The 21,232-nt window shown below is 48.7% G+C and overlaps 1 protein-coding gene across 1 annotated transcript in view; it reads right to left on the bottom strand.

The window, feature by feature from the left end:
* Nucleotides 1–18,745, bottom strand: part of LOC148436328 (catenin alpha-2-like) — a 227,060-nt gene extending 208,315 nt beyond the window's left edge. The window contains exon 1 of the mRNA XM_088465042.1: nt 18,614–18,745. Coding sequence (XP_088321168.1) covers nt 18,614–18,745 — 132 coding nt within the window. The remainder of the gene's footprint in view (nt 1–18,613) is intronic.
* Nucleotides 18,746–21,232: the final 2,487 nt, after the last annotated feature.

The raw sequence follows: 21,232 nt of genomic DNA on the forward strand, positions 1-21,232 counted from the left end.
CAGTGGGTGAGATTTAAAGGGCCTATTTATCATTGGTGGAATGTTCCCCTGAAGCAGCTGTTGTCATGGGATACCTGCAAATATTAAGTATCTCCCAGCAGGGGTGTAGGGAGGGCGGTTCCAGTGGAGCGCAAGCTACAGGCGCCAAATTTGTCAGCAGGTGCCGCGCGCTGTGTACCCGGAGCTGGCTAAGCTAACAGCCTGCCGGGTGCCAGAATTGTCCTGTGAACGCTGGTCTCTGAAGTGATTGGAGGCTAAGGAAGCCTCCGATCACTTCAGAGACCAGCGTTCCCAGTGATGCAGTGCGCGTTGAGGAGCCTGTATGGCCGCGCCTGGTGGATCTAGCTAGATCCAATCATTGCGGCAGTGGCAATGACACCCCGGACGACGCCCGCGAAGGATGAGGTAAGTGCTGGGAGAGGGGGGGGGGAGTGGAACAGAGCTACAGGGGCATTACTACATTGGGGGGAAGCAGAACTACAGGGGGGGAACAGAACTACAGGGGGGTGGACAGAACTACAGGGGCACTACTTTAAGGGGCACAACTACTGGGGGCACTGCATATGGGCACCTATACAGTGTACAAGGGGCACTGCATATGGGCACCACTAGAGTGGGCAATGCACATGGGCACCACTACAGGGGGCACTGCATATGGGCACCACAACAGGGGGCATTGCTTATGGGCACTACTACTGGGGGCACAGAATGGGGGGTGCACTACTTTAAGGGGCACAACTACAGGGGCACAACTACAGGGGGCAATGCATGTGGGCACCACAGCAGGGTGCATGTGGGCACCACAGCAGGGGGCATTGCATATGGGCACTACTACAGGGGGCACTGCATATGGGCATACTACAGGGGGCTGCCCCAATTCTTTATTTTTACTTCTCTTTAATCCCATATGGACCCATCTCCTCCCTGGAACACTTGAGGAGGGGGGGGTTGCGCCATAGCACGCACGTGCTCCGGGCGCCCTGGCTACACGCTACTCCCCTGCCTCCCAGATGTTCAATGGCGGGATCATAGCAGATACTGTATCTCCAATATCTGAAGCGGTCCCTCCATTTACCTCGGCAATCAGAGCCCGTTCCCTGACGAGAAACTTTGTAAAAGTCAGCAAAAATATTTATTTTCACATTTTGCCCGTGAAATATTTATCACATCCACATTAAAAGTCCAGATTGTGATAAATATGCCCCGTATTCTAGAGAGCAATTTGCAAAAGACAATAGGCACCAGCACTGTTGTGCGAAGCTGTCCGTACACATGGGGTACAAAACACCACACAAGATAGCACCCCGTATATCCGGCGTGCCCTACAGAGGGACACGCTCAGAATACTGTACTTAGACCACATGTAGCTATCCCTACGTTTATACATGATGCTGCTGCTGCTGCCGACTGTTGATTGAACATTTTGTGGCTAATTTAAGACATTCCACTTGTGAGACGGGATGTAGGCAATATCCCGGAGGACGAGATGCCGGCCGTCGGTATATACCGACGCGGGGCAAAATACCAAAATACAGACGCCGCTATCTCTCTTACGATCTAGATACCAGCGCCGGAAACCCGGCAGCCGGCATCCCAACCGTAAGAGTCCGCACCCAGGTGTTAGCCGAGCGCGCGTGGGGGTGGGGGTAGGATTAGGCACTCCCCAGGGTTGGTTAGCGTTAGGTAGGGGGAAAGGGGGAGTTAGGGTTAGGCACCACTGGGGGGAGGTTAGGCACTCCCCAGGAGGGTTAAGTTTAGGGTCCCCCCGTAGGGACTTAGGGTTAGGCACCACCCCAGGAGTTGGTCCGAACAGCCGCCGGTATTTCAATCCCATTTCTGTGAGACACTCTGTGATATTAGCAATCGGCCTCCTCAGTCATCAGAACAGCGTAAACACGTTCACACTTCACACTATCAACAAATGTCATGTTGCCAGGTCTGGCCGAGTAGGTCAGACGCAAATCATTCCCAGCTTGTCTTCCTTCTAGGAAATATGATCGACATGATAAAGTACTGTAGCATTGCTAGATGCTCAGTCACTCAGGGTGATACAATGTATCTGTTGGGATGTAGTCAGCATCCGGGCGTGCGGGATGCCAACGGGCTAAATACGGGCGCCGAAATCCCGACAGCGTTGGGATCCCTGCACCAGAGTCCGGACCACCAGCATCCCGAAGGTAAGTATCAGGTGTTAGGGTTAGGCACTAGGGGGCGGGTTAGGTTTAGGGTGCGGGGAGCGGGAGGTTTGGTTTAGGCACTGGGGGGGAGGTTAGGGGTAAGGGTTAGTCTTACCTTTTTTCCTTATAGGTGTCTGGATGCCGCTGTCGGTATTCTGACCAGCGCCATCCCGACCGCTGGGATCTCATACCCAACCCGTATCTGTTATACCCCTTTTACACCTATGTGGCGGGTCTCACTCAAGATTTGGAACATGGTTCCAAACTGGGTCAGACCCGGGACATACCCCTTTCATACTGTGGCACCAACGGTGACATCGCCCTGCACCCTCGTGCGGTCAAACTCTTCTGCCGGCGCTTGGAGATGACCATCTCCAAGCACTGGAAAATCCGGATCTCCCCATGCTGTAAACGGGACCTGGGACGGACGACCCGGGTTACCCATTTACACTGCAGGTTTACACGGGTCGTTCCCGTGTCAAACCCTGCAAGCTACCTGCTTTTGATTACCGGGTCACTTAACTCAGGAATCCAACCCTGGCCCCTTTTACACCGAGCAGCAACCCGGGTTAAACCGGCAATAACCCAGTTTATTAACTGCAGTGTAACACAGTTCCAACCTGGGACAGACCCCATTCACATTGCGGCTCCAACCCGGGTTATTCCCGGGTCGGGCAGTTTACACTGCACACGGGAGCATGGTTGTGTTTTCTGCTGGCACTTGGAGATGACATCATGCTGTAAACGGGACCCGGGTTCAATAACCAGGGTCATCCGTTTTCACTGCCCTGTAACCGGGGTCTTTACCAGGAGAGAACCATGCTCGCTACCCAAGTTGCATTGCCGGGTCACTGGACCCTGATTATTTTTTGGAGACCCTTTTGCTCTTTTCGCGACCTGGGTCCTATAGTACACTGCACTATAGATAAAGGAGACACCATCCGCTAACCGCTGTCTATGCCTTCCTGCGTCTTCACAGTGCTGCCATAGTGCTTGTCTCCAGTCTCTTCATTAGGTTACTGCTACGGTCAGCCAATCACAAAGCAGCAAGAAGGGGCGTGGCACTGACAACAGCAGAATAAAGATAGTTGTAGACGGAGAACTTAATCGCCAGTCATGTCCTCAATACAGTAATTCATCATCTTTGGGGTGAGGGTTAATTATTAATTAATATGTTATAATTAATTATAAAATATCGCTCCACCTGTCGCATGACCAACCTATTTTTAGATGAACACCAAGTAACAGTTATTGATTAAAACACAGGCCCTGACTCAGAGGCGCACGCTATTTGTGAGCGCACGCTCTGAATCAGGGAATTTGTATATTTTTTTAAACCCTGTCTCCAGGCTGCTCGCTAAGCTGTGGGTGACCACCCACAGCTTTAGCGGGCAGCCTGGCGATGGTTGCGATTATCGCGACCATCGGGCTTGCGAGGAGACCCTTGTGGTAGGGTCTCAGGTCTCGCAAGCCTGAGTGTACTTCCTGCTCTAAAAGAGCAGGAAGTCCACTACTGATATCACGTGTGATGTCAGTAGGTTCGCCCACAAACTGCAGGTGTTCCTTCGGGAACGCCTCCGTTTGTCCAACCACCCCCCCACCCGCCTACAAAACGGGGCGAGCTGTCGATCAACATCGACAGCCGCCCTGTCTTGTAGCGAGCCCCGGAGCGAGTGAAGTTCACACTCGCTCCGGGGCTCACGCCGCGCGTGTGCGCAATGGCCCACCATTGACCCGCTTGCGAGCGGGTCTGAATCAGGCCCACGTTTATAAATCAATGGTAATTAGCAGTAAATTCTCACATTGGTCGAATTGTATCTTCAAAATGGGAAAACATCTGGATGAGAGTTTAAATCGTGAGAGTTTTCTGAATCTGAAACACATGCCAGTTTGCCTGTTCTCAGACCCTATTACGTTGGGCGAGTTTAAAAAGTGTGAGAATTTATTACTAAACGCTCACATTTTCTAAACCCTCACCCTATTACATTTGGCCCAAGATGTCAATTTAAAAACACAGAAGGAGAACACAAATATTCATATTATGATAATTAGCAATTAGCATTAAACAGTGAAGCACAGGAGGGTCGGGGTGAATAGTAATAAGTTATCTCCGAGTGTCTTGGCTGATCATGATAAATATTGTCCGAGGGGACTCTCATCCCTTTAAAATAATCATTGATAGAGAACTATTTATAGAGCTTATACAGAGTGTTAAAGTAGACTGTGCCATTATTATTGTCATTTATAGACTGATTACACCTAGTCTGACAGGGCAGTGTATTAAATTGCAATCATGACCATTAACCCTTAGGGTCTGATTCTGCATAAGCACACGCAGCAGCATCTATTGGTGGTCGCCTGTATGCAAATGACCTACAAACCATACTTACTGACATTCTGGCAGCCCCCCCCCCACCCAGCGCTAGTGAACCAATTATTCTAATGGATTCATTCATTTGTCCACCTGCAGCAATTAACTTGCTGATAACCTGATAACGTGCAAATCCCAGACAAACGAGAAGTCACTGCCCAGGAACTCCCATCATATTGCCGCCATCTTCTTATACCGTCTGAATCGATCGCAACAGCATCTTTGTATGTAAACTCGGCGCCATTTTCCTGGTGACCTGGGTATGCAAAGTATGTGGAAAGCCGTGCTGGGATCAAGTGTCTGACCCCAGCACAGCAAGCAGAGATGTGTCCCCTGCGCGGCACATCGGCGTCCGGCGCTGGGATGTTGTTTCTGCTCCCAGCGCCGAGTGAGTATAGGCGACGGAAAGCCGACGCTGGGACAGAGTATCTGTTCCCAGCGGCGGTCAAGCGTCGGGTGGGGCGGGCAGTACTAGGCTCCGGGCGCGGGCTTACTCCGGGTGGGGGCCATCCAGTAGCCTTGAAGCTGCGGCGGGTGTTTGTCTCTGGCCGCGAGCCGAACACGGCTCGCAGACCAGCAGCCAATAGCAGGCAGGCGTGACGAGCCAATCGCGGCTCACCACGTCATAGCCCCACCCACTTGCGGCATCTTGTATTAGATGCCGCTGAGCGGGGACAGTCAGTCCGGCGGCGGAGGGGGAGGAGAGAAGACCTCCCAAAGAGAGAAGCATTGCGGCAACAGTTCCAGCGGCCGCGGAAGAGGCCAGAAAACGCCGTGATCAAGAGGGAAGATCGACGGCGCCTGGGTGAAGAGAGGAAGAGGTGGCGCCACTGGCCAGGATGGGTCAGCGGCAGAAGAAAGAAATTGAGGACCGATGAAGTGCTGCAGTGGTGGGGAGCAAAAGAGCTAACGCAGCTCTCCACTGCAGCCTCTCCCAACATACCGGTAGGTGGCCTTAGGCCACCGGTATTAATTAACCCCTCCCTAGACCACCAGGGTTGTCGGGCACTAGACCCATGCAGCACAGTCAGGCATTAGGCCTGTTGGGCATATAGGCGGGCGCTAGGCCCGAGCGCTGCAAAGCGGGCATTAGGCCCTATTGGGATTAATTGCCCCTATTAGGTGCAAGTGACCTTAGTATTACACCCAGGTCACATATAAAAAAAGTAGGTGGGCACTAGGCCCGTGGCCATCAGCCAGGCCTTAGGCCTGTACACATATAAGATGGCACCAGGCCCAATTCATTAAGCCCCACGGTTAGGCAGGCCCATAGGCCTGAGCCCTGTATAAAGTGGCCCTGGGCATTAGGTCCAGGCCACTACCTGAGCCCACCATTAGGCAGGCCCATAGGCCTGAGGCCACAGTATGGAAGGGGACTCTGGGCATTAGGCCCAAGCCCCTTTGTGCCCTGCAGTAGGTAGCCCCTGTGTAAATGTGCAAGAGAGGTGTGAGTTGCTGTACGGCACTCACCCTCCAAATACCCTGTGGAGAGCTGTCAGGCTCCCACCAAAAGGTAGTGTTTCCTCAGTCATCTATAAGAGGAGCTGGCCAGCTCTCGATAGGCAGGTAGCAAGCATTTAAAGGGACAGCACTGTGTTTTACTCATGTGTGATTACCATCTGTGATTGTTATTCCTGCAGGAGAAAAGTTTACTAGTAGTTTATTGTTATACAAGCTGCACTACACAGACTGTAGATTGAGGGTGATATTGTCATAGTACAGTGCCTTGCAAAGTTATTCACCCCCCTTGGCTTTTTACCTCTTTTGTTACATTACGACCTGTAATTTATTTGTTTTTTTTATCTGAATTTGATGTGATGGATCTGCACAATATAGTCTAGTTTGGTGAAGTGAAATTAGAAAAATATATATATAAAAAAGAATCTTTATAAATAAAATTCTGAAAATTGGCATGTGCATATGTAATCACCCCCTTTGCTATGAAGCCCCTCAAAAGTTCTGGTGCAACCATTTACCTTCAGAAGTCACATAATTAGTGAAATGAAGTCCACCTGTGTGAAATCTAAGTGTCACATAACCTGTCAGTATAAACACACCTTTTCTGAAAGGACCCAGAGGCTGCACCACCACTAAGCAAGATGCATCACACCACGAATACCAAGGAGCTCACCAAACAAGTCAGGGACAAAGTTGTTGAGAAGTACAATTCTGGGTTGGGTTATAAAAAAATATCCAAATCTCTGATGATCCCCTGGAGCACCATCAAATCCATCGTCATCAAATGGAAAGAACATGGTACCACAACAAACCTGCCAAGAGAGGGCTGCCCACCAAAACTCACAGACCGGGCAAGGAAGACATAGAGACCAAAGGTAACCCTGAAGGAGCTGCAGAGTTCCACAGCAGAGACTGGTGTATCTGTGCATGTGACCACAATAAGCCGTACACTCCATAGAGCTGGGTTTTATGGAAGAGTGGCCAGAAAAAAGCCATTACTTAGTGATAAAAATAAGAAGACACGATTTGAGTTTGCCAAAAGGCACTCCCCAAATGTATGGAGGAAGGTGCTCTGGTCAGATGAGACTAAAATTTAACTATTCGGCCACCAAGGAAAACGCTAAGCCTGGTGCAAACCCAACACATCCCATCACCCCAAGAACACCATCCCCTCAGTGAAACATGGTGGTGGCAGCATCATGCTGTGGGGATGTTTTTCAGCAGCAGGGACTGGGAAACTGATTTGAGTGAAGGGAAAGATGGATGGTGCTAAATACAGGGATATTCTTGAGCAAAACCTGTTTCAATCTGTCTGTGATTTGAGACTGTGACGGAGGTTCACCTTTCAGCAGGACAATGACCCGAAGCATATTGCTAAAGCAACACTCGAGTGGTTTAAGGGGAAACATTTAAATGTGTTGGAATGGCCTAGTCAAAGCCCAGATCTCAATCCAATTGAGAATCTGTGGTCAGACTTGAAGATTGCTGTTCACAAGCGGAAAACATCCAACATGAAGGAGCTGGAGCAGTTTTGCCTTGAGGAATGGGCAAAAATCCCAGGGGCAAGATGTGGCAAGCTCATAGAGACTTATCCAAAGCGACTTGCAGCTGTAATTGCCGCAAAAGGTGGCTCGACAAAGTACTGACTTTAGGGGGGTGAATAATTATGCACGCTGAAGCTTTCTGATATGTTGTCCTAAATGTTGTTTGATTCACAATATAAAAAAAAACACAACGTCACAGTTGTAGGCATGTTCTGTGAATGACATGATGCACACCTTCACACAATCCAATTTAATTCCAGGTTGTGAGGCAACAAAACATGAAAAATGCAAAGGGGGGGGGTGAATACTTTTGCAAGGCACTGTATGTGTAGCAGCGTGACACAGCATGTGTAGTAGCTGTTGTGTTTGATTATCTCCTTACAGGGATCTATAGGCAAGTGAGCAGACGAAGAACAAGAGTGGACATGGTGATCAATATCTATACGTACTGTCTCTCTCTGGGCCTGATTCAGAGGCGCTCGCAAAAAGCGTGCGCTCACCCTGAATCAGAGCGGCCTCCTGGCCGCTCGCTAAGCTGTGGGTGACCACCCACAGCTATAGCGGGCGGCCAGGTGATGGTCGCAATGGTCAAGACCATCGCGACCATCGGGCTTGTGACCCTTGCGGTAGGGTCTCGTTGCCGCAAGCCCCAGTGGACTTCCTGCTCTAATAGAGCATGAAGTCCACTTACTGACATCACGAGTGGCCCACAAACGGCAGGCGTTCCTGCAGTAACGCCTCCATTTGCCCATCCACCCCCCCCCTCCCCGCCTTCCAAACGGGGCAAGCTGTCGATCAACATCGGCAGCCGCCCCTTTTGGATGCGAGCGCCGGGGCGAGTGCTTTTTGCGCTCGCTCCGGGGCTCGCGCATGCACACTGCCTAACAATCGACCCGCTTGCGAGCGCATAGCGCTTGCGAGCGGGTTTGAATCAGGCCCTCTGTTTGTCCCTTTCTGTCTTTCTTCCTTCTGGGTGGACAGTGGACCTTGAATCCCAGGCAAGGTCGAGTCTTTACCTGGTGCGTGAGTACCTATAGGTGAACTCGGGATCTGTGGCCAAAAGTGCCAGTGATGATCTTCACTTAAAATCCGAATATATTTGTTCGGTTCTCGGTCCAGTAGGGTCAGTCGGTCGACGTGAGGAAGGATGGTTCTCACATCATCTCCTTCCGCCTAGGTAGTCGTGCCCATGTCCAGTTTGGAATTCCAGGACTGTCTTATCAACATACGGCCTGAAGGTGGGAGGGTGCAACGCCAGGTAAGCCACAAGGTTACACCTGCACGGCAGGAGGCACTGCACTGCACCCCTCTTACAAGTGTACTTTGAGCACAGACTAGTGCCCTGAGTCTACTGCTGTGGTCAGTGCGCAGCTAGCAGCTGGGGAGAGAGGAGGGGGTCCCGCACAGGGAATGCACATGGGCCCCCTCCTCTCTTAATACACCTCTGGTGCTGCATTTTTTGTGTCCATGGTCCTCAGACCCCTCTGGGCCCAGTGCGAGTGTCCCCTTTGCCCTCTCCCCTGTCGCTGGGTCTGCTTTTCGCACATGCGTAGTTGCAAATAATCGCTCAGATGTCCTTAGTGCTATGATTTCACCTTGTGAATGGGCTACTAACACTGTGGCATGGCTGGAGAGAATCTTAGAAGTGTCTGAGAGCAGGTGGTAATAACCTTCCTCCTTTGCTGCCTGCTCGTAGAGATGTAACTGCATTGTAATATTATATTATTGTGTCTGTGTAAGTGTAACCCATTGTGTAGCCAGGGAGCTGTTATTGTCTTCTCTTGGCTACTGGGAATTGGCCTATTATTGCACACTGGCGCTACTACAGACTTCCAGGAAACTAAATACTAATTAATTATTAGATTCAGCTGTTTCTTTGCAATTATTGTCAGGGACCTTTTTTTTTGCCACTGTACTGATTATCTCGGAGAATAAATGTTATGACAGTTTCCCATAGAAATTCCCCCCCGGAGTGTAGAACAACATGTGGCCACTAGATGGTAATGTAGAGCCCTTTTACTATTTCATTGCTTACTTCTTGGATCCCTGTGCAGTAAGGTTTTCCACCCCTGCGTAGGGATGGCTCTTCACAGGTTAGCCATTGATGTTCGATGGGGTTTTTAACCATCGGGAGAAACCATCAATGGCTCAGGTCTGCATTTGCACAAAGGAACAGGGATGTGCGGTACTGGAAATCAAAGTATCTCGTCATTGGAACCCCTCAATCGATGGTGAAACTATATAATTGTTGCAAGTCGCCAGTGCGCCTTGTTACTTACTCGTGCTCCGTGTGTCTCTCCTCCTGGTCGCCAGTCACTTTCCCAGAATCCTTCAGTTACTAGGGGATTGGAACGTCGGTCTACGGCTCATGATACTGGATGACTCCTCTTTCTCACCTGTAGATTCCATTAATCACCTGCCTTGCATCCAGTGGTTCAACACCTTTCTTAAGCCTGTTGGTTCATCGCCGGCTTGCCAGCTATAATGTGTCCTTCCGGTTCCTTCCTGCCAGCCGTGGTCCTGCTCATCTGTGCCTGTTCTGCTAAGTTCAAGAACTCTAATTCCACACTCTCACTCTGTCATCTAGATTGTTAATTTTGGGCTGCCTATGGTTCTTCTGGTTGTGCTGTGCCTGCAGTCTCACCGCTCGTTGTAGTTAGCTATTACCATCTCAGCCTGCTACCATCTAAGTTCTCATAGCCACATCTCGACTATCAGTCGTACCTCAGCCCATAAGGTCGCACCTCAGTCTGTTACCATCTAGGCTCTCATAGCCACATCCCGGCTATCAGCCAAAGCTTGGCCCACAAGGCCGCACCTCAATCTGTTACCATCTCGGCTCTCAAAGCCCGCACACACACGGGATGTGTAGACGCACCTCGGCCCAGTAGGCCACATCTCAGTCTGTTACCATCTCGGGTTTCAAAGACGCTTCCCGGCTGTCTAGCCGCACCTCGGCCTATAAGGCTGCATCTTAGTCTGTACCACCTCGGCTCTCAAAGCCATATCTCCATCAGTTGCATAACATCTAGCGGCCCTAGGTTAACCGTGCAGGCCTCTACTATCTCGAGTTAAGTTCAGGTGGCCACCTTAGTACCGGTGAACGTTTCCAGTTCTATGGGAACAGCGGGTGGCTGTTATTGGTGAAAACCTCATCTCAGTGGTTCTAGAGGTCTTGCATGGTGAGTCCTAGGAGACTGTAACAATAATATTGGGATGTACCATTGATGCACACTAACCATCGATGGTCTCTGGCAATCCCCTCGGTATGGTACTATAGGATGACAATAAAACTCCAAACATTCTGTCCGTTGCTATGTAGTGTCTAATTACTTAAATGAATAATATAACAAATGGAAATTCTTGACCATTCGCAAGCTTGTGGCTCTTCAGAAATCCTTACGACTGCATTCGATAAGCATGCTCGCCGCTCTTCAGGATGAACCATTAACGAACCAGCCCCCAGTCACGAGGAGACTGTGATCAGATCGTCGCTACCTATAACCACATAGCGCACTAATTAGATAGGGATCGAACTTGCTTTGGCATTTGTCAAATTAATCGATGACTATTGCCAGAGAAGTACGGTGAAAACTTCCCTTTATTCCTTTGGCTTGCCAATTATAGCCTGATATTTTTGCGCTGAAGTGTTTAATTTTCCAACAGCAGGAAGAATAATCAGAGCTGGGACAGAAGCCTTGGTAGCAGGAACAATTCTTAAAGCTGGAGAAATTATAGCTAGTAAGATTCTCAGCAGCATACTGTAACTACTCAGTAGATTGGGTGTTTCCTTGCTAATGGGGAAAACGTCCATGTGAAAGGAACTGGCCCAGCTTTCCCCATGCTAGACAAAAACACAAAATCATTGTCAAATAAAATGGACTCTATGTTCCGGAGTGAGACGGGGGCCTGCTGTGTTATACATGGACTCTATGTTCCGGAGTGAGATGGGGGCCTGCTGTGTTATACATGGACTCTATGTTCCGGAGTGAGATGGGGGCCTGCTGTGTTATACATGGACTCTATGTTCCGGAGTGAGATGGGGGCCTGCTGTGTTATACATGGACTCTATGTTCCGAGTGAGACGGGGGCCTGCTGTGCTATACATGGAACCAATGCAAAATCTACACAATCCAACATGGTTGAGAAATCCCAGCTGAGGGAATGGCAGATTGTCGCTTGTAAGGGCTCAAAAGTGGAGACAATGAAGCTAAAATTACCACTAATTTCCCTCATTGCATATGTGCCTGGGACACAGGCATCTGGCTGCAACAAATGGGCTGCTGAACTAAACACAAGACTTCTGATTTAGATGTCTCACCGTACAATACACGTTTGGCATGAACCTGCTGCATTATAGCACAAGAAGGAGTGTTTTGCTATCCTTTCCGCATGCCAAATCATCCATTATAACCGATCTATAGTGATGTGTGCAGGCCAGTGGGAACAGAGGCTGAAAACAAGCATTTTGTGACTAAGATATCTTCTCCAGGGGCACAAATATGCACCTAATGGAGTATAAAAAAGTGGATAATGTAGAAAACACATTTCAGCCTCATTTGTCAAATGTCAGAGCAAGTCTACAAGGAGGCGAATATATCAGCAGAGGGGAACGTGCATATTTTAAGGAGCAGGAGGCACCAAGCAACCAAAACTGCAGAGCAGAATTGTAGAACGGAAGATCTGCCCTCTTGTGGGGATATCCAGATGTAGTTTAATGGACCGAAACGTTCCAGATAAACTTTGGGAGGAAGAATTGATGACAGCAACCCACCTACGATGTTGTCTCCTATGAAAATCTATTATGGCTAGACCCTACGATCTGTGGAACGGTAATAAACCCTGAGTAACCTATTAATCACAATTCGCAGTTAATTTGCATTTGTGATGTAAAAAGATAACGACTGAACTCACATGGCGAGTTTTCTTATTTTCACAAGAATGTATTGATAATCGCATGCAGGGATGGAAACATAGAGCTCTGGGCCTGATTCAGACACGCTCGCAAGCGCTATGCGCTCGCAAGCGGGTCGATGGTCGGCTCCAAAAAAATAAAAAACGCCCTGATTCAGAGATATGGGAGCACATGTTTCATACTTGCTGACTTCCTCATATGTTATTATCAATATATTGTGTCTTTCGGTCAGTCTTCTCTTGAGAATGTTTCTACATATCTGCTGCGTAGGCTAAAGTTTAATTATGTAATTATGTAATAACTGCTGTATTTACAGTATTACGGTTGTGAGAATTGCTCTCTGATGAACACTTCTGTAGTTTGTCCTCACTAAATGTATCTCTGATCATTCAAAGTTCTAAAAACATCTCTCCACAATAGTAACTTGTGAGCGGTGGGAGGACGGAGGACCCCCAGTAAGTGGCAACTTCCTGAATTACACCCCATTGTGCCAGTAGGTTAGAGGAATTAGCTCCATGGGGTTTTTTTGCCTCATGTTACTGCTCTCTGTAACCCATCTGCTTCCAGCATATGACTGATAAAGTCCTCAATGATTGTTATGTGGTTGATACCGTACACCGTGATTATATGTTTTTCTTTCTCTTTTCTTCAAACATCTTTGGGCCTGAGTTAGCAAGGAACAGAGGGCCTGATTCAGACCCACTCGCTAGATGCGTTCACACGCAGCCGTCAGCTGCCAAAGTATGCAAATTCCGCGATCGCACGGCAAGGCATTAACATGCCCACTATGTCTTGGCGTGCGATCGCGGTGTGTTTTTAGACGCCCACCAGCCTGTCTTAAGACGCCCACTTTCCCTTAGTAACACACGTCATCTACAGGAAGTGTATTCAACAATTGATAACATCGAGTAACATCGGACCCATACGCAGCAATTGTGGCTGACCATACCCTTCCGGATTCACTGCGAGTGCTGCTGTGTTTAATGCAGCCAGGTGACGTGTACTATGATGCTGCGTCTTAATTATGCACGCCTCTGAAATGGCGTTCAGACGCACAGACATGTCTGCGTTCGCACTACAACACACCCATTTCCATCAACCAACCCATCATCACCCACAAACGGCTCGTCCTGTCACTTATTCTAGCGAGGCGCCTATGTACAAGGGGACTGGTTCACGTTCACTGCGTCTTATACGCATGCGCACATTGCAAACGTCGGTAGGCTACGTGCGAATGCAGCCTAGCGAATGGGTCTGAATCAGGCCCACAGTAGCTTATATGCAGGAGTATGCATCGCAGTGCGATTGTGCAAACCAATCATTATGATCGGGACTGCGATCGCAGTGACTACACAGACCCATCGCACCGTGATTGACAGGAAGTGCCGTTTGTGGGTCGTGACGGGGGTGGGGGTGGTGAGTTTAACGCAGGCTTGCATAAATTAACACTATGATACCATACGCAGCCTGAAGCCTCATAGCGTGCGCTGAAGTTAGCAATTCCGTGATTGAGGTCTGACCTGCCTTAGCTGTGTGTATGGGTCCGATGGTACTCGATTGAACCGATGTTTTTGCAGTCTTGCTAACCATTACGGATGTACGTGTAGGTGAAGTGGGCGTCCTTATGTAGGTTATGGGCTATGCTCTGAGGAAGAGCTTATGCTCAAAATGCATTGGTACAACTTTCATGCTACTTCACATCTGATGACCAAGGACTACTAAGGACTATCACTGTTAGACACATAAGGTGAAATTCGGAGTCACCTTATTTGCGCCCCAAGCCTATCTGGGTGGCTTTCTGGTACGGTGTGCTAATTTGGCTGCTGTGTCTGTGTTGTATGTTGCTTATTTGCACAGTGTAAAGCCTACCTGCACTTTACCAGTTTAGATATTTTTGCACTTACACCAGAAGCCACCCTCAGTATATATTGTGAATTTTAGTGTTTATGTATTGTTGTTTAATATACTTTGATGATCCTATTTGGAATAAGTCATATTTTATGGAATTATACTATGTTTGTTCATATTTTTATTTTTATGATGACATTTTGACCGACTACTGAGAAAAATACAGTCTTAAGGAAAGTATTTTTATTTATTTATTCTCATCCTGCCTTCTTATTTGCCTATACTACTAGTGATACCATTTTTATATGTACACATGCCAATTTAGGGGTCTATAGGGTGACCCCAGTGTATCTCAACTCTAGGCTGGTGATTAAAGGTGCACTTTTTGGTCTATTTGCACCCCGTTGTGTTTGGAGTACCATCTACAGTTTTTATGGCATTGATCATGCAATTAAAGCAATTGTATAGAAAGCAATTTAAAAACTATGGGCACAAATTAAAATACATTATTGCAAAACTAGTTCCCTCAGGCACCATCTAAAGACACCACAACAGGTCGCCTCCCCTATCTAGACTGATACCAGTGTGATCAGATCTAATGATATTGTGGGGCGTCTGTACATAAAACATTCACGATCCATGGTATCATTCACAAGCGCCTTCCACTTCACCATCCCGGGGGGTTCCCCTGCCAGCCACGTTCTGACAATAACAGCCTTACCTAGCGTTGTCACAATAAAGACATATATTTATATACAACGTTAGACTAAAGTTCCTGCGGCGACATGCCATATCATATATAAACATATTTTGGGATGCTGGGAGCGTATCTCTAATGCAATCCCACACCTAAGTCCAAAAATCAGCCACAGCCTTGCACTCCCACTGCAGGTGCCATAAAATGAGAAACCGGCAGAACCACGCTTGGGCCCTGATTCAGAGCCGGACGCACTGACCAGAGCGCTCGCTCTGAATCAGGGCCCTCCTCCATTAAAATGGAGCGTCCTCCTGGACGCTCGTATAGCTGTGGGTGACCACCCACAGCATATACGAGCATCCAACAAGATGGTCGCGATGGTCTTGACCATCGCGACCATCGGACTTGCGAAGGAAAACCTGGGGTCGGGTTTCCCAGCCACAAGCCCTGGAGTGATTTGGGCTCTATCAGAGCCAAAATCACTCCCACTGACATCACTAGTGATGTCAGTGGGGCCGGCTTCAGACGGTAGGCGTTCCCATGGGAACGCCTCCGTCTGGCAGGCACGCCCCCGGCACGCCCACCAAAGGGGGCGTGCTGTCAATCAACATCGACAGCACGCCCCCTTTGGTGCGAGACCCGGAGCGATGGAAAGTCCTTCGCTCGCCGGGTCTCGCGCGAATGCGCACGACGGAGCTCCCTCCGTTGTGCACATGCGCAGTGGGGATCATCGACCCACTTACGAGCGTACTGCCGCTCGCGAGTGGGTCTGATTGACCCCCTTGGTTCCTTATTAATTCCTTATCTGCCGAATTAGATTTTACAGGCAGGATAGCTCAGAGAGTATGTGGTTTGAGCTGGCTCACCTCTCACAATCAACTCTTTACTTTGGACGGTATTTCCAGCAGTTTGTTAAACCACAACTTGATAAATGGAACATTTTGACATAAAAAAACCCACCAACGTTCAATGTGTCGATTCGAAAACCAGCAGATTTACTGTTAGCAAAACTGCCAAAAAGATTGCACAAAAAAAATGGCGACTTCGAGAAGCCGTACTTTAGTAACTGTCCCCCCTTGGAGGGAACTGCATGGCTTTGAACACTAGGTTCTGAAATAGGACATAGAATTATGATTTGTATACTGTATGTTCTTTTGCAGGATTATACTAGATTGTCGCCTTTCAAAGTGCTGCTTAAATATGATGAAAGATTTCCGTTTAGAATGAAAGTAAATTTGATATGACACCCTGGGCCTGATTGAGAGATGTACACAAAGCCGATGTTTCTGCAGTTGAGCGATTATCGGTGTTCTACATCCATGTGTGAGTCACACTGAGCATGTGCCAGGTTTATTTACCGGTGATGGTCGCAGCGAGGATTTGTCCGCAGTGTGATTGACAGTCGGGGGCCGTTTGTGGGAGGTAACGGGGGAGTGGTGGCTCAAATGCATGCCCGGTCACGACCGTTTTTGGATGGGTCCCAGACTGCGATTGCGATCCCCTACGCAGATAATATGGCTCCGGCGTCTCAGTCCTGGCGTCCATTCTGAGCAACTATAGGGTTACTCACACCATCGATAAACTGAGCTGCGTATTTGTACGCAATCGCTTGGACTTGCGAAGCCGCCGGTCAGCGTCTGAATACAAATCCCGGCGTCCATCTCTGAATCAGGCCGAGTATGTCTTTATTTTAGTCTTTCCTTGTTGCTCTGCCTGCTAGAGTTTATTTATATACTGTGCATGTCATATGTATCTTGTAAGTGTATAAAACCCATGCATGTAATATGCTTGGAAGAAGTTATCTTAAACATCACGGGGTCTCTGGGCCTCATTCAGAGGTGGTCGGAGGACGCAAGCGGTCGCTCAGGAACTGGGCGGCCACTTGCATCCTAACCGCCCGCCTCTGTTGCGGTCGTTAGGCTGTGGGTTAACACCCACAGCTCTAACGACCGCTCGGGTGATGGTTGCGATGGTCAGAGACCATCGCAACCATCTGGGCTTACGACGAGACCCTAGGGTAGGGTCTCACTTGTCGTAAGCCCTGGAGAGCTTCTGGCTCTGTCAGAGCCGGAAGCTCTCCACTGACATCACTAGTGATGTCAGTGGGGCCTCCCCCAAACGGCAGGCGTTCCCATGGGAATGCCTCCGTTTGGGCTGCCACCCCCCCGGCCCGCCTTCCAAACGGGGCGAGCTGTCAATCAACATCGACAGCTTGCCCCCTTTGGAAAGAGACCCGCTACAACCGGCGCTGTCGGTCGTAGTGGGTCTCACGCATGCGCACAAGGGAGCCGGCTCCCTCGTGCGCATGCGCACTGGCAAAACATTGAGGCGGCTGTGCGGTCGTAGACCGTACGGCCGCCTCTGAATAAGGTCCTCTATGCCAGATTGCTCTCTGATGAACTCATCTGTACTTTGGTTTGGAATCATTCAACAGTCTAATACCCCTTTCATACTTTCAGCCATAACCCAGGTTATTGCACGTAAATACGCAGCAACCCGGGTTATTGTACAGTGTGAGAGGGGCAAGTTGAAATCACCCGGGTAACGAGCAGGGTTGAACACCAGTTCAACACGGCTTGCGGTGTGACCCGGGTCCCGTTCACTGCATAGGAAGAGCCAGCGCTCGGAGATGGTGTCATCTCCAAGCGCCGACTTGACACTTAATGGCGGTGACGTTATCGACTCGGCAATAAGACAGGTCGGGCCGCCAGTCTAAAAGGAGTCTCACCCAGGGTGGACCTGTGTACAAAATCCCTGGTGCGACCCGATGTTTGCGATGTGAAAGGGGGAATTAATAATACTCAGGTGGATATACTCCATGACCCTAGGCCAGAGGTTCCCAAACTTTTTAGAATCACGGCGCTCTAGAGCACAGGTTCTCAAACTCGGTTCTCAGGACCGCCAAACAGTGCATGTTTTCCAGGTCTCCTCACAGAATCACAAGTGAAATAATTAGCACCACCAGTGGAGCTTTTAAAATATGTCAGTGAGTAATGAGTACACCTGAGCTCCTGGAAAACGTGACCTGTGTGGGGTCCTGACGACCGAATTTGAGAACCACTGCCATAGAGTATCAGCATTGTTTTCACAGCACCCCTAAGCCAAACTTTGTTATTGAGAAATTCAGAAACAAATGTAGTAAAGTGAAGATAATTGTGATTACCTTTAAACCTTAGGCTCAGTTATGGGTGGTGGACAAGTTTGACCTTCTGTTTGTCCACATACTAACATTACATGGACCATAAATAATTTGATTTGGTGCTGAGGCACCCCTGCAAGTGTCCCGGGGCACCCCAGGGTGCCACAGCGCACAGTTTGGGAACCGATGCCCTAGGCCAGAGGTTCCCAAAGTCCGCCATTACAGTCCACGTTTTAGGGATATCCAAGCTTGAGTCCAAATGGTTAAATCAAATGGATTGAGGTACTAATTAAGTCACCTGTGCTCAAGAATGGATATCCCTAAAATGTGGAGTCTAATGGCAGACTTTGGGAACCTCTGCCCTAGGCAACTGTTTTTTATTTTATTTTTATAAAATCAGACAAATACCAACTGTCTAGTCACAATTATAAAGGCATGTATAAGGTTTTATACTTAGTACTTACACTGTTGTAAAATCTGATTATTACGTTGCGTTTTCCATTTGTGACATTATATACTGTAATGACCAGATTGGAGCACGTATTTTGCTGCACTAGATCTATTACTAGCTCTTCCATCTCCTTGGTAATCTCCATTTAAAGGTAAGCTGAGTGTTACCCCTCATTACCAGAACTATTATATTTGCCATTCAAAGTACTTTATCCGTTCCCTGTAAGCTACATATCACTTATTGCTAATACCAGCACTTGGCTGACCACAGAATGTGCCATTTAAATCTTCACATCTGAGGATCCCTTTCCTAATTTGTACCTGTGTTAAGTATTTGAAATATCTCTGGCTTTCCTTTAATCTGATCCTGTTCTTTCAACGCTGACTTTCTCCTAATGGAGGCAATGGATCAGAAAATCTGTGAACTAAACACTTTTCAATTCTTAATGTGTCCAATTATTATTGCAGTCTGGGCAATTCTTTGGAGGCCTCTGAGAGCAGATCTCGAACTTAGGCCCTCATTCAGAGCCACTCGCTAGCGGCAGTACGCTCGTTCCGAGCGATGTTCGCACATCTGCGCATGCGTACGGATCGTTATACGCATGCGCGAACCAGTCAGTGTGGCCGAAATTCATGTGCTCGCAATATAGCGAATGCCTGCTATTTTGAGTGACAGAATGAGGCGTATGTGGGTGGTAACAGGGGAAGGTGCTTGAAAATGGGGAGTGGAGATCCGAACGCAGGCGTGCTTAAAGGTCAAAACGGGCGTTTTATGGGTGTGCATAATTAATACAGCAGCGTCATTGACCACGTCACTGGGTTATTTTATAGCCAGAACTGCTCGCAAGATTGTGGTAGCAAAAACCAACCACAAGAATAGCGAGCAGTTCATACGCTGGTCGATGTACTCGATTAATCTAATAAATAGCGGACATGACGTACGGTGCGAGCGGCCAGGGGGCGTTTTTAACAAATAAACAAGCGTATGTTTTGCTCGCTCGTTCAGACTTAGAGGTGTGAACAGACTGCAATTTGCGAACGGATCATTTGAATAGCCACCCCTTGTTTTTGAACGAACGACCGCAAATAGCGAACGGCTCTGAATCAGGCCCTTAATCTAAAGAGATAGTATGGATGTGGTATCATGTCAAACAGCAATAAAGGTTCTTCATTCAAAATGTATGCAATACCCCTGGCTCTATAGGAGAGAATGGTAGTTTAGGAGGCTGCCACTAGGGACAAGATGGCAACGGAAAGGGAGTTCTGTGGTTACACATGTGCAGTAAAGTTGGGGAGATGGGGAGATGCAGAGAAGCGGAGCAGGATAGCGGAACGAGATGCCGCAGGTCTGAGGAATAGAGCCTGGGCATGCGACTACGCTGAAGTGGTGCCAAGCGCCACTGAATACCTGCTGATGGTGTGCTGGGGATCGCTGCAGAAGCACCAGCAGGTTGAGGCTGAGATTCGGAGACAGTGCGTGAGCACTGGGAGACGCAGCTGAGATCCATAGATGCTGTGTGAGTAAATGCTGATAAATGGAAACATCCCTACTGAAAACTATTGAGAGCTACTTATTAAATCTACTTGATTATTCTATTTACCAAGGCTGTCACATTATGTCATGTTACTGTGTGTATGGGACTTGTCTCTCTGCTACAGCTTGAGAAGAGTTGGCTGTCATGTTATGTCATGTTACTGTGTGTATGGCACTTGCCTCTCTGCTACAGCCTGGGGCAGATAAGCTTGTGCAGTTGTTGCCAGAGAAGAGGGAAGATCCACTGGAGCTGGCATCTCAGCTGTAAGGTATCTTCTAAATCTAACTTATCTGTGCCCACACCAACACCTGGGGTACCACATGTACAGTATGTCTGAAAACATTACAACAAGCATCCAGCAATGGTCTAGTGAGAGCAATATACCTCTGGGGCTATTCTTGCTTCATTTACTCCTGAACCTCCTGAAGATGGACAGAGGTTCCACCATGGGTTCGTGAAGTAAGTGTGCATCATTCCATGGCAGTCTGCATTACGGTTTCTATCATTATATACTGGTGGTGCGGATATTCAGCGGGTCCCGTTGGCCATACTGAATTAGTCATTGGGTGAACAGGATTTCAGACTCCACGCTTCTGTCACAGTGTTAGAAATCTTGCCCAATTAAGTCTTACATTAAGTAACCCCCAATTGACCAGATTTCCCACAATTGGCGCTTTCATACCGGTTTGTGGCAAGTTAGGAGATACTGGGCCTGATTCAGAGCCGGACGCTCTGAAATAGCGCTCGCTCTGAATCAGGGCGTTTTTTTTTTTTTTTTGGTGCAGCCTCCGGGCCACTCGCATAGCTGTGGGTGACCACCCACAGCTATTGCGAGCGGCCAGGTGATGGTCGCGACGACAACCTTGCGGTAGGGTCTCATTCCCGCAAGCCCCAGTGAGCTTCTGGCTCTTGATGTCAGTGGGGCCACCCCCAAACGGCAGCCGTTCCATCGGGGACGCCTCCGTTTGGCCAGCCACCCCCCCCTGCCCGCCTCCAAAACGGTGCAAGCTGTCGATCAAAATCGACAGCCGCCCCCTTTTGGTGCAAGACCCGGAGCGACGGAGCGCCCGTCGCTAGCTGGGTCTCGTGCATGCGAAC

Source organism: Taudactylus pleione, unplaced genomic scaffold (assembly GCF_031769625.1).
Source record: "Taudactylus pleione unplaced genomic scaffold, aTauple2 ptg001815l, whole genome shotgun sequence".
NCBI lineage: Eukaryota > Metazoa > Chordata > Amphibia > Anura > Myobatrachidae > Taudactylus > Taudactylus pleione.